Raw genomic sequence first — 14,510 nt, forward strand, 5'->3', positions numbered from 1 at the left:
GCCCAGCTTGTATAAGGGCTTTTCTTTTACGTTAAGTTTGTCACGATTCAGCATTTGTGATCATAGGCTGTGGGAAAGGCACACGTCTCAGAGAAAGCTGAAATCTCACGCAAATTCCATTAGTGTTTGGATGACGTATGATTGTCTCTGTTCTGTTATCCCATCTGTGGCTCCCATGTCTCTTTAGATGGAGTCAGACATCATAGCCCAGGAGAATCCTCATCCATTTGCTATTCTTGTGTTACTTACTGAATGCCTGATATAAACAACAACAACAAAAGGAAGTTTTCGCTGGGCGTGGTGGTGCACGCCTTTAATCCCAGCACTCCTGAACAGAGGTAGGAGGATCACCAGGAGTTCGAGGCCACGCTGAGGCTACAGAGTGAATTCCAGGTCAGCCTGAGCAAGAGTGAGACCCTACCTTAAAAAACCAAATAAAACAAAAAGTTTTCTTTTCAGTAATAGTTAGAAGTGGTGTAGTCCACCACGGGGGAGAGGGAGACATGGAAGAGTTCATGGTGGCAGGAGCATTTGGCTGGGACTCTTTACATCTTGATGGATCAGAGAGCACAAAGCTCATGTTAGAACAAGGCTGGGCAACAACACTGTAGGCCAACACCTACAACAATACTTCTACAGTCTGGGGCCCATGTCAACAAGTTTTTACAACATGCCGCAGCCACAATAGCATCATAAGTTGGCGATCAAGTGTTCAAATACATGAGTCAATGGGGGCATTGCATGTTCACACTATAAAAGTTACCCTCTGTGCTTAGTCCTCTAAATCATAGTCAACAAGGAAGCTTCTGAGTGCCATCAATTCTGTTCTTGTCCTTCCTTCTCCAGAAAAAAGGCCCCAAGGTTTCCAGAAGACTACTCAAAGGAACATTACTTTTAAAATCTATTTCACTTAGTTATTTGCAATGGGAGAGAGGGGGGAAGAGAAATAAAGAGAAATGGGGGGTATAGGCATGTGCTGGGGCCTTGCCACTACAAATGAATTCCAGATGCATGTGCCACTTGGTGCATCTGGCTTTTTTAGTAGATACTGGGGACTTGACAATGACAGCAGGAATTGGAAGAAAATCTCTTTAACCACTGAGCAATCTCACCAGCCACAACACATAGGTGTATTTATTGCATTTGTACCATATCTTGTGAGTGTGTTCATTGCATTTGTTCCATATTTTGTGGGGCATATTCATTGTATTTGTACCATATTTTGTGAGTATATTCATTACATTTGTGCATATCTTGTGTGTGTATTCACTGAATTTGTACCATATCTTGTGGGTGTATTCATTACATTCGTACCACATCTTGTGGGTGTATTCATGACATTTATACCATATCTTGTAGGTGTATTCATTACATTTGTACCATATCTTGTGTGTGTAATCTTCCATGGACAGTCTCTTTTAATCTGTCATAAATTTCATGGATGTACCAATATCTGTTTGATTCATTTCAATTATTTGTGGTATGAACCTAAAAGTGGAAGTGCTGGGAAAGTTCTCTCTCTCTCTCTCTCTCTCTCTTTTTTTTTTAAGAGTAACATTATTTTTAGCCAGGAGTGGTGGCACAGGTCTTCAATCCCAGCACTGGGGGCTGTGATAGGAGGATCACCATTAGTTATAGGCCATCCTGGGACTACAGAGTGAATTAAAGGCTAGCCTGGGCTACAGTGAGACCCCACTTCAAAAAAAAAAAACAGCCAGAACACAAAAAATTATTGCTTATAATCACAATAGAATCACTCAGGTGATTGTTCCCTAGTCAGTGCTTTATGTAACTCCTCTGATAGGAATCCACCTTGGTGTCTTTGTGATCACCCTGTGTTCAAATAGCAGATACTTTTCTCATGTTATCACCTTACAGACGACTTGGTGACAAACTCTCAAACAATGAGAAAGTTCTTTACTATTGCTCTTTCTTGCCTTTCAACAATTATCCATATGAAGACATTTTTACATCATGTACAAAAACAATTTAGACATTATTTCCATACAATCTTTGTAATTTATTTTACAAATTTGACTGAAATGGCATTTGTCACCAGTGAATGAGAAGAAATATAAGGGCATGTCATTCTCCATGTGGAAATGATTATTCTGGACACGGTGCTAATTTGCTAACACTGAAAAAGTCAGTTTTGTTTATAAAGACCTTGACATATCCACCAAATTGAGAATTTTAAGTAAATATCATGCGCTTGTATGTGTTGTTCCCTGGGGTAATTGCTTAGCACAAGTTCCTCAGAGCTCTTTATCCTTGGAAATCAATATTAAAACGATGACATTATCAAGATGTCAGGGGATGGGAGAGAAAAAAAATTAAAGATGGCCTTATTATGGGAGCTGAGAGAGACAGGATTCATTTCCATGGAGATATTTTGCCTTCTTTTCTAGACTCATCCTTCTACCCATCAGAGAGGCAAGAGAGGAGGAATGGGCATACTCCTGGGAGACTTGTAGTTAATTATCCTAAATAATGTGGCTGAGGTTGCCAGTTAATGAGAATGGAAATCAAGTAATCTCATGGCCCTGGAGGGCCACATCATCTCTTTTCCTTCTGCTGTCAGACTGTGGTTCTGTAGGATCATCTACGTGCCAGAGAACAGTAGAATCACAGAACTAAAGGTTTAGTTGATATTTGTGCTCAGGTTTCTGAATTTCATCTCTGTCTCTACCTAGTAGGTTGTCAGATTCCAAGATAGTTGTTCAGAGACAGTGTAAACCATGGTGAGGTTGGTTCAGAGTGTTCTGGTTTGGCAGTCAAACCAATTCAGTTCTTATTTCAGACTCTGTTGTTTCTAGCTGTGAGTCCTTTGATAAATCAGATGACTTCCCTATTGTCAGTTTCCTCATCTTTCAGACAGGGCTAATCACAATTTATGTAGTTGTTACGAGGACCAAATAGAGCAAGAGTTGGATACTGCTGCCTTTATTAAGTGGCTTCTTTTTTTTCTCATCACACTAGTACGTGATTTTCATGCATATTATCTCAATTTGGTGGAATGGATATGTTAAGTGCGAATCACCTATGGCCTGGAGTTAACTACCTTAAATGTCACCTAACCTCCCAAGCTAACCTAACCTCCTGCTTCAGTCCATTCTTCAAAATAAATTTTAATCAATTACCTTAAATGGATAATTAATGTTATTATTTTGAAATATGTCATTGTCATTTGATCACTATCAGGATAATTTAGACATATTAGAATGACATTCACATGAACTTGGTTTCTATCAACTTTCAACCCTGTGTCCTGTTCTGATTTGTCCCAGTTATAGTTAAATATTCAAAGTTTCACATACGCCTATTTTCTGTCATAATCTTCTCTTCCTTTTATTTTCCAGAATAACACAGACTCTGCTTTGTTGGCCACTCTCAAATGTTCTTCTTCAAGAAGCCTTTCTTGGCACCTTTATGTGCTACCACCGTAAGTCTCCTTGGTTGCAGTGGGCACAAGGTTCTGGTCCCTGCTGAGCAAGACTTGTCTTCCATTTCCTATGTGAAAATACCAACCTCAACTCCTGGTTTCTTGTAGATTTCAATGAATATTTACTGAGATGATGAATGAATGTAATTGGAAGGGAGATCACTTCATGCTGTGAATCTTTTCTCCACACTAAGTCAGGCACTTATCTAGTGACTTTCACTAATGCTTCTCAGTGTCCTCAGCTGCCATGCAAGTCCAAGCTTTGCCTTATGTTCCAAATAGAAGACAACATATGTGACTGCCTCTCTTCTCTCTGGAAAGATGCTAGAACAGCACAGAGTAGTGCAGTCTCATGAGTCCAGATGAAGGATACAAGCCCATCATTTGAGTTACTTTTCACACGGCTGTAACCAAATACCTGATCAAAGCATCTAAAGGGAGGAAGGATTTATTTCAACCCATGGTTCAGAGGGTAGTCTGTCATGGGAGGGAACTTGTGACATCTGGGCTTGTTCATGTCTTTGTGGATCAGAAAGAAGAGAGCTAGGGTGAAACCCAGAACCTCACCATCTTGCCCTCCAAGTGACTCACTTCTTGTAGCTGGGCTGCACCTTCACAAGTGTAATACAGCCTTGCAAAACAGCGCCACCACCTGGGACCAGATGTTCAAACACATAAATCTTTGGGAAACATTCACATTCAAATCACAGCATATACATACCAAATGTCTCAGCCAACTCCCCCCACCCCCATCCCCGGGGTTTTAAGGTGATTAGGGTCACTGTGCTTATAACATAGAGCTCAGAGAATTCTCTCAAAACTATGGTGGAAGCTGAATCCATTTCTTCTTTCCATGATGAATTCCTCAGATGTAGAAGTGGCATGAGGAGCTGAAATTTAGGGGGCTATGTGCAGGCCATTAAAGTGGACGGTAGGACCTAAGTAATTCCACCCATTCCTCTTTTGCTTTCTGGTCAGAAGGTGAGTGGGTTTTGCTCTGACACTTGCTCCTGCCATGATATATTTATTGCCTAGCAACAGGCCACAAAATAGTGGACCAATCAATCCTCCATAACTTTAGCTGAAAGCAATTCTTTCCTCTTATAAGTTGTTTGCTTTGAGTATTTGTTATAGTTATGGGAAGCATGAAGGTGCCTTTGAAATGAATGCATAGGAGCCCTAGGAGCCTGAACACGTGATGCTGTCACTGTGGTTCTGTGGCTATTGTCAGCATTGATAATGATCTCTGGTATTTATGACTCTGCTTCTGATCCTGGGTCTTACTTAGGCCCTCAGAAAATGCTGGTGGAAACAATGAGTGGATGACGGTAGCATTTTTATTTTATTTTAAAATTTTATTATTTTAAACTTTGTTATATGGATAAGTCATGGGTTTGTCCTATTCTCCTCGTATTATCCTATCATGCCCCCTTTTCTCTAACCCCATTCCACTGAGGGTCCTCCTCAGTGGGGTTACTGGGATCCACCATTGGCTTATGAATGTAGCAGTCACTGTGGGTGAGTTCAATGCCCCTGAATACTCTTTCTCACCCTGTGGCACTTACAATCTTTCTGCTCTCTCTTCTGCAATATTCCCTGAGCCGCGGTGGGTGTGTTATAAGTCTGTCTTAGTGCTGAGCTCTCAACAATTTCTGAACTTCTGCTTTGGTACATTTTGAGTGTCCTCAGCACTGACTGTCATCCTCCCAGGGGAGTTGGTCAGGCTGGCTGTGAGAGCAGCGCTCACGTGTAACTTCCGTTTCCTCTGTGGGTAGCAGATCCTGTGACTTTTTTTTTTTCTTACACTACTGACTTCTCTCTGCGGATTATGCTACAGTTGGGCTATGGTGTCATAGATGCAGTCTGAATATATTGAAGAAGTCTCTAAATGTGCATTGACATCTACCATGAATCCTGTTTGTTCCAGGCAAAGGGATGAAAATGCACGATACATCCTGTGAATGAGAACTCACATAAAAGCAACGTTTTCATATTCCTTCACTTCTTTCTTGTTATGCTAAATATATATTTGTGATTTTTCGCATGTATTTCATCCAGAATAAATTGAATTTTTTATTCCTTACAAAATGCTTAATATTTCATTTAGATAATTGCTATACAATAATATCCTTGATTTATGATCTACTTATGAGATTGGATATACAGCATTAAAATATTAGATTTTTCCACTTTTAAAATAATTAGAAAGTGTTACAAGGAGTATTTTCTTGTATATAGCTTTTTTATTTCTTTAGGGCTCATACTTTTCAAAATAATTCCATTTAGTTGAACACAAGAGAAGATGTTATGAAAATTTTTATAATTCTTGTAAAAGAAACTACTATTTTTGAGAAAAAATTGTTAATTTATATTACTGTCTGATCTACATCCGAATATCCCTGTTAACACATTAACAAAAGATAAACCACACAACTGGATCAACCCTGCCCTCTAGTGGTAAATTACAGGGTTACAGGACAGACTATTTCCCAAGAATTTACTCTTTTTTTGTTACTGTAAATTTACATAATATAATTGTATACATTTATAGAATACAAAGAGATAATATGCTATGTGTGATTTTAAGTATTTTAGATTCTGTGAACATGGTATAGTGTTGTTGTTAGGCAATTAATTTTATTTTCACATACAATACATGAACAGTATTAGTTGAACAGATTTACAGAAATGGTTTAAGTGAGAAATCCATGATAGTAGCTAAAAAGTAAACTTGTGACAGATACATGCAATAGGAGGAAAGCCCTTATTCAAATGCATTAAAGGGTTGCTGTTACCACTTCAAAAACAACGTGTGTGTGTGTGTGTGCATGTGTGCGTGTGTGCTATGCATAGGCATGTGCAGATGTATATGCTCTGTGAGCATTATGTGGAGGCCAGAAGAAGGTGGACGGTGTCAGGAGCCCTGTTTCACTCTTCTACCTTATTTCCCTCCAAAGATTCCATCACTGACCCTGGAGCTCCCCACTTTTCCGTCAGACTGGCTGCCCAGTGAGACACGCTGGTCCTCCTGTCTCCACCTCCTTCAGCATGGGATTACAGTTGTGTGTGGTCATATTTAGCCTTTTGTTTGTTAACTCAGTCCCGCATTCTTGCACAGTGAGCTGTCTTACCCATGGGGCTATCTCTCCCGGCTCCAGAGGTAATTTTTTCCTTTTTTATTTTATTTATTTTTTAAGATAATGGATCTCAAATGATGATTTAAAGGAGAGAAAATATGTGGCAGAATAACAAGCATTTTTTTTTTGTTGTTGTTGTTTTGTTTTGTTTTTGAGGTAGGGTTACACTCTAGCTCAGGCTCTCCTGGAATTCACTATGTAGTCTCAGGGTGTCCTTGAACTCGTGGCAATCTTCCTACCTCTGCCTCCTGAGTGCTGGGATTAATGACGTGTGCCACCTTGCCCGGCTCAAGGCTCTTTTTTTTTTTTTAATCCAAAGGAACTGGTAAGGATTATCTACTTTAATTGTTATAAATGTGAAGAATCAGAGCAATGAAGTGGCTGTCCGAAGCAAAAAGTTAGCAAGACATACAGAGCAGGTGTCCAGCTCTACTCCATGAGGAAGCTCTTTCTGTTAAACCTCTTCCTCAAGGGCTGTTGTAAACAGTAAATGTGAAGAGGCACAGGAAGTGCTTTGAGAAATAGTACAAAGCAGAAATATTACATGGCATAGCAGAGAGGCAATGCAACTTGAGTTCAGAGATCTGATTTGCTGGCCAAATCTTCAGGTGTAAGGCTTGATTCTGTGTGTGGCTTTGGAAAAGTCATTTAACTTCTCAGTGTCAATGGATGAATATCTAAGAGCTTGTAAGGGATGCTATAATCTACTTAAAATCATTTAAGGGTTGGGAAGATGGCTCAGTGGTTAAAAGTGCCTAATCCTGATGAGTGGAGCTTGGATTCTCAGAACCTATATAAAGTCAGAACGGATGGCACACGTACCCTTGTGTTTATGACAATGTAAGGCAAAGTCCAGAGAATCCTGAAGCTCGCAGATCAGCTAGTCCGGTGTTCCCAATGGCATATCAACAGGAGACAACCTGACTCACACAAAGTGGAAGGCTAGAACTGATAGCCGAAGGCTGTCTTCTGGCTTCCAAATACACACCATGGCACACATGTACCCATATTCACAACACACACACACACACACACACACACACACACACACACACACACATCATTTGAAATGGTGTTCAAAAAGATTAAAACATTAAAAAAAATCTGGGCATAGTAGATGGTTTTCTAATTTTCTTCTAGCTGAGACCCTACCTTGAAAAACTGAACCCCTCCCAAAAAAACAAACTAATATTTATACTGTGTGTAGGCTTGACTTTTCCAGTAAAGATGATACAGGAGGTGATATTCACAGAAATTAAAGAAACAAATTCAACATTTCATAACGAACCAGATATGAAGAAGGTTTTAGGTTTCTTGCAATATAGTGCATGGATGGCTGTCATTTTTTAAATAAGAGGGAGGGAGATAGAGAAGATGATGGAGGAGGGAAGGAAGGATTAAGAGAGAGAGAAAAATTTAAGTCACAGATATATAATTTGGCATGAATAAGAGTTAGGAAGAGATACACAGTAAGAAGAAAGTCTAAATGTATCTGGAAGAACTCTAACACTTAATGGTTTAGAAAAACACACATAAAGGGAGCTGACATGTATGGAACAGACCGAGTAAAGAACATTTCAAACTCACTGTATCAGATGTGCTAAGGGTCAATAATAGTGATGGATGGAAGTGTCCTTAGCCTTACCTATCTGGAAATCTTAGATAATCTTGGAGGGGAAGTTAAGAGTGGAGTGGAGGTGCTGGAAGCCAGATTTGAGTGTGTTAAGGAAAGGGGTGGGGAAATGAAGATGGCAACATAGAAAGACCACTGCTGAAAGATTAAATAACAGGAGATTGAAAAATCATTAGGCCAGGCATGGTGGCAGAGGGAGAGGTAGGAAGATTGCTGTGAGTTCGAGGCCAACCTGAGACGACATAGTGAATTCCAGGTCAGCCTAAGATAGAGTGAGACATTATGTCAAAAACAAAACAAAACAAAACAAAATGTAACCCCAAATCATCATTAGAATAGTTGCCACAGTAGAGGTAGAAAAGAAGTCCTGGCCAAGAATGGCTGCAGGGTGGACAGGAGGTGATGACCTGTAAATGTCTCACTGAAGAAATTTTGCTGGGAAGGAGAGGAAGAAAGATATCTCAAAGAGAGGTGAATTGGAGGGGTCTTTCTTTCTCTCTCTGAATTAAAATACTTTAAATAGGAAGACTTGGCAATGATTGAAGGGATGATTGACATCAGGTACTTTAGATGACATCTTTCACTTTTGTGCTAGTTTGAATAGAAAATGTGCTCCACAGCTTTTTGTGTTTGTGATTAGTCCCTGGCTGGTGCAGTCTTTGGAATAGAAGTCTACAGGAGGAGATGCCTCACTTGGGGTGGGCCTTGAGTTCTAATAGTCCATCCCCATTGGGTGTTGGCGCTCACTCCCTCTCCTTCCTTCCTCCTGCTGTGGAGATGGGGTGCCCAGTTGTCTGCTCCTGCCATGCTTTCCCAGCCATGATACAGACTTCCCCTCAAGACTGAAAGCTGAAATAAGCTCTTTCCTTCCATAAGCTGATTTGGGTCAAGTGTTTTGTCCCAGCAATGAGAAGGCAATGTCTACGACCTTCCTTCTCTTTCCTCCTATCAAAACTCAGGCTACAGCCAAAAGAAACATCTTAAGTACCATTCATAAATTTCTAAGTGATAGGAAGTACATTAAAAGGAAACATCATTTTTGTCTTTTTCTGGTTTTTCTGGAAGCCCTGGCTGGAAGTGCCAAGGTTTTCTTATCTCTGGAAATGTCTTTTTTTTTTTTTTTCTTCTGTTCATGTTCAGGGATAGCAAAGATAATAATTTGTTTTGAAGATGTTACAGTTTGAAACAAAGGTGGTAGAGTTTTTTTTTTTTAATTATTTATTTGTTTGAGAACGACAGACACAGAGAGAAGGACAGATAGAGGGAGAGAGAGAGAATGGGCCCACCAGGGCTTCCAACCTCTGCAAACGAACTCCAGACGCGTGTGCCCCCTTGTGCATCTGGCTAACGTGGGACCTGGGGAACGGAGCCTTGAACTGGGGTCCTTAGGCTTCACAGGCAAGGGCTTAACCGCTAAGCCATCTCTCCAGCCCACAAAGGTGGTAGAGTTTTATGAACATTTGTGGCAAATAAATACCTGCAACCCCACTGAGGAGGGTCCCAAGTGGAATGGGGGCAGGGATGAGGGAAAAGAGGGCATCAACACATAAGGTATCCATACGAAATATGCTGTTAATAATCATAACAAAAGAAAAACTGTGTAAGTGTCTTTCCTTTGTTTAAACTCCATGATTTTAATACTTAATATTTGTGGAACATCTACCAGGTGTCAATGTTATGTGTGATGCACAGAGAAAGCATGAATGGGAGGGAGATGCTTCCTGCTTTCACAGGATGTGCAGTTGGATGCAACCAAGATGAAAGTAAAGACGAACATTAGCTCCTTGCAAGTAAATACGCCGATCCTGCTGAGGGCCAGGGCTGGCTGAGCACATGGAAGGCACTCAGGTGGTGGAGTGTCTGGGAAGTGTGTGTGTGTGTGTGTGTGTGTGTGTGTGTGTGCTCGTGCGCTAAACATTGTCCACATGTTTTTTGAGTCAGGGAGTCTCCTTTGGTCCATAACTCTCCAAGTAGGTGAAAAGAGCTGGCCAGCTAATACCAGACATCTGCTTGTCTTTGCTTCCCCAGTGCTGGGCTTATAAGCACATGCCATCATACCTGGCTTGACAACATATTGCTGAGGAATAACATGCAAGGTGCCCTCTGTCTTCATATATGTACATACACACACACAGTTTCGGTCCTTGTGATGCAGGGTAAGCACTTTACCAACTCAATTCTCTCTCCAGCCCTCTGAAGTCTGTTAAGATATAATTTAACAGTTGAAACCTGAGATTGACTAGAACCAAATGAAGGAATAAGTGGAGCATTTGTTTCCCAGGGAGCAGGCTGAGCAGTGTGGATCAAGAAAAGGTCAAGTTTTCACTCAGGGTCATGGCATAGCACAAGTCAAAGGGAAAATAGAAAGAGACGCAGCTGAAGAAGTTAGCAGGGGATGATCAAGGGCCCAGGAAAAACCAAGAAAGTATTTACAAAAACAAGCATTAAGCCTGTACAAAAAGTTTTGTCAAGTTGGAGAGATGGCTTATTGGTTAAGGTGTTTGCCTGCAAAGGACCCAGATCTGATTCCCCAGTACCCATATAAACCGTGCACATGGTGGTACATGCCTCTGGAGTACATTTGCAGTGGCTGAAGGACTGCTCAGCCCATTCTCTCTTCCTCTATCTGCCTCTTTCTCATAAATAAATAAATAAACAAATCTTACCTTTTTCCAAAGAAAAAAAAAGGCTTGTCTAAGGTAGGAAATATCATTCACTGTCTCTACCCAGTAGGTGAAGAAAGCAAATCTCCCCAAATCACACAGGTGAGGAGTGAGGCTGCGAAGGTAGATGGTAGCATTTCAGGACAAGAGCTACCACAGGCAGTCTTGGTAGGGACTCGGACCACCCTGAACATAGCTGGGAAATGTGGCCTCATGCTATTCTTTAAGCATCACTGAATGCATTCTGGGAAATCCAATCCACTAGGCAGGTCTGGAAGCAAGGGGATGAGATAAAATCAAAGGAAGGAAGGATGGGAGCCCTGCCTAGACATTGAACATGGATAACTGAGGGAAATCTAATAATCTCTGATACCTGTTTATCTGGATGGCTCAGGAGCCACTAATAGATGTTTTGTATCAATGAATAGAGACATGGAATTGTACTTTGACAGAGGAAAGCTAAACTAAAATACTCAGTGAAAAGTAAGATTTTGGAAGTTTGTACATAGGTATCCTAGCGCTGGTGATGGGGACTAAGTCCCAAGATTGATGTCATAATAGGGTAGGGGCACAAAACTAGTCAGGTATCAGTTGAAGAGATAAGAAAAGGCTGGTGAATTTGGAACCTTCCAATTCCTACATTAAATTTGCAGCTGATTTTCTGTGGTATACTCAGAAGTTTCATATGTCGGAGAAAGGCAGGGAGAGAGGGAGAGACAAGAGAGAGGAGTGGCCTGAGAGTCACTTCCTCTAAGATAGCTAAACATGGCTCTGTGTAGGGAAAGCAGAGAGAAGGTTCAGTGAGAGCTGTCTTGAGAAGTAGATATGGATCAGATGTGCCAGAGAGAGGGAGGGTCTGTCCTCAGGTGGAGATAAGTTTGCTGGGTAACTGTCTGAGGAGTTTGGGACAGATGGGCTAGAAGGTCTGTCGTCAGGAGGAGAGGAGGATGCTGGGTAACTGAGGAGTATGGGACAGATGGACTAGAAGGGTCTGTTCCCAGGTGGAGTGAAGGATCCTGGGTAACTGTCTGAGGACTGTGGCACAGATGGACTAGAAGGTCTGTCCTGGGGGGGAGGAGGATGCTGGGTAACTGAGGAGTATAGGACTGATAGACTAGAAGGGTCTGTCCTCAGGAGGAGAGGATGAGTCTGGGTAACTGAGGAGTGTGGCATAGATGGACTAGAAGGTCTGTCCTCAAGAGGAGAGGAGGATGCTGGTTATCTGTCTGAGGAGTGTGGCGCAGATGGACTAGATGGTCTGTCCTCAGGAGGAGAGGAGAAGGCTGGGTAACTGTCTGAGGAGTGTGGCGCAGATGGACTAGAAGGGTCTGTCCACGGGTGGAGAAGAGGATGCTGGGTAACTCTCTTAGGGTGGGTATGGGTCAGACATATAAGGAGGAAGTTGCTGTGGTGAGATGGTGAGCAGTACACTGGGTAACTAAAGCGATGACAAAGGAGGTGACAATTATTCTCATGGTGGAAGTGAGAAGTCTTTCGGCAGTATGTAACAGATACGCACTAATGGTTCTCTAGCGCTGGTGCATTTTTCTAGGGGAGGGCTTGGTAGGCATTAACTTAATAAAACCTTACGATCTAATGAGACACAAATGAACATGAACATCCGATAGGGACATAGTTACAGTGACAAAAAGTTGCTGGAACATTTTGAGTGAGAATCCAGAAATGGAGGAAATTCTGAGCCTGGTCTTCCAGCGTACTTGGTAACCCAGGCTCTTATTGATGCTTCAAGCTCCTTTTCACGTGTCCTGCAGGTCCCTCCTCCTCTGTAACTGTTGTTTCTCTCTTACCATCAAAGTCTCAACGGATGCATAGAGATTGGGCAAAGCGAGCCTTCCAGGGACTGACACTGGTCCCCTTCAAGTCCTTGGAGGTGCCCATGTGAGAGACAATGTGGGAGGGAGTAAGTACTGTGGGAAAGAGCAGCCAGTAGTGCAAAGGGAAGATCGGCTGTTTGCTGTAGGCAGGGGAAGTCCTGCCGAGAAGAAGCCGACCTTGCTCCACCACTTAACTAGGCTGTGTACATGCAGCTTACAGGCTCCCTGTGTGCCTCTGATGTGTTCCCTAGTGTACTGTACACTATTATGATGTTCTTCTTTCAGTTGAAGCGTTAGGGCTGGGGGTAAATATGCCCCAGAAAACAGTGCAAATTGTGAAGTTTCCTAATTCCAAATCCCATCTACAGGCACCCTGTGGCCCTAGATAGATGAGCCACTCCGTGATAGTTGTTCAGATATCTACGCTTAAAGGCAGTTGCCAAGGTCCTTGGCTAGAGGCTAATTCTGGTGAGTCGTGCCATGCTTGTGGTCTGTAACACCATTACCATTCTCATTTAGGAACTAGGATGATTGGGTAGCCAAAGGTTCACCTTGTATCCTAAAGGAAGCAGTTATGATGTGAATTTTCTCATTTGCAGGGTAGGTCATTTAATTCTGTTGCATATGCTGCAGACAGAATCAAGTTTCTGTCTGCTTAATTGTCTGGTCTCAGAACAAACTTGTCTATGAATAGCAACTATGAAACCCAGCTCGTGAATAATCAAGCAGGAAGGTTGGTTTTCAGGTTGTTTTATTGTGTGCTGTTCAACTTCCACGGACAGCAAGGGAGTAAGGTTTTCAGATTAATTGCAGACTAGCTCATTGAATAATGCAAAACAGTGGTTGCAGTCCCAGAGGGGCAACATTTTCAATGGATACTTTCCAAAATAGATTCTAAATGATATCCCCAAGGTTATACCTTCAAGTTTTTTTTTAAAAAAATGAATTTTAATAGTGTGTACCTTCTCATTTTTCAGTAGTAGCTCTTTTAGTGGTTTTCACTAATAGCCAGTATTTAAGAGTCTCATGTACCCACATGAGGTGTGTAAGACCAGAGTGTAGGCTAATGAGAGCAATCCATTTGGGGGTAAGGGAGGGCACTGTTCACTGATTGAGACTTACGAATCTCCAGGAATTCCTGCCCTTTACTGGAGTTGCATCCTTGTTTCCTGTGTCACTGAGGTTTCCCAGGATAGCCTGGGCCCAGGCTTTCTTATGTTGGCCAAAAGTCAGCAAGCGAGGGGAAAGAAAGGCTTCCCTTACATTTTCTGTGCGAGTGGACTATGAGAAATGGCATTTGAACTTATTGCAGGGAAAGAGATAAAATAGATGAATGCAAGCTGAAGGGTGAAGACAGATCATTAACAATGAGTTTTCAGTTTCCTAGCTTGGTCCCTGTGGGTCAGAATTCTATCTTGGCAGATTTAATATTTCAGAAGGAAAAGGCCTGTTTCTCAGTATTTCACGGGAATTGCTAACACTTGCAGTTGACTGTTTTTGCACCTTAAATCTGATTCCTGGGAGAAGATTTAGGGTGCAGGAAGGAGAGGAATTGTGTTTGAAGGCAGCTTTACTTAGATGTTATCTTCTTAGGATTTGAATTATCCAGACAGATGACATAGATCCATGACGTTTTTTCATTTTATGTTCTTTGTGTTTTTTCATGTTTGTTTTCACTACCAATATTGGTGGTTCAAAGTCTCAACAGGTTCAAAGCCAGCAATGGCTGGGACAAAGCAGTGACTGATGATAAAAATCTCTTGGTTGCCTTGGCTTACCGGGCTTCCTCACGTCATCTCC

General features: G+C 41.7%; 1 protein-coding gene across 13 annotated transcripts in view; it reads left to right on the top strand.

Annotated features, from left to right (window-relative positions):
• Nucleotides 1–14,510, top strand: part of LOC101604374 (protein SMG5-like) — a 136,601-nt gene that overhangs the window by 68,283 nt on the left and 53,808 nt on the right. For 9 of the 13 annotated variants that reach the window (XM_045142640.1, XM_045142632.1, XM_045142639.1 and 6 more), the window contains one exon: nucleotides 3,360–3,442. The exons of 3 other annotated variants lie outside the window; for them this stretch is intronic. Coding sequence is in view for 3 of the 10 variants with exons in the window: in XM_045142627.1 (XP_044998562.1) it covers nucleotides 3,430–3,442 (13 nt within the window). In the remaining 7 variants the exon portion in view is untranslated. Of the gene's footprint in view, nucleotides 1–3,359; nucleotides 3,443–6,492; nucleotides 6,603–14,510 lie in introns of those variants that run through there. One more of the 13 variants, XM_045142637.1, reaches the window with a different exon arrangement.

Source organism: Jaculus jaculus, chromosome 2 (genome assembly GCF_020740685.1).
Source record: "Jaculus jaculus isolate mJacJac1 chromosome 2, mJacJac1.mat.Y.cur, whole genome shotgun sequence".
Classification (NCBI taxonomy): domain Eukaryota; kingdom Metazoa; phylum Chordata; class Mammalia; order Rodentia; family Dipodidae; genus Jaculus; species Jaculus jaculus.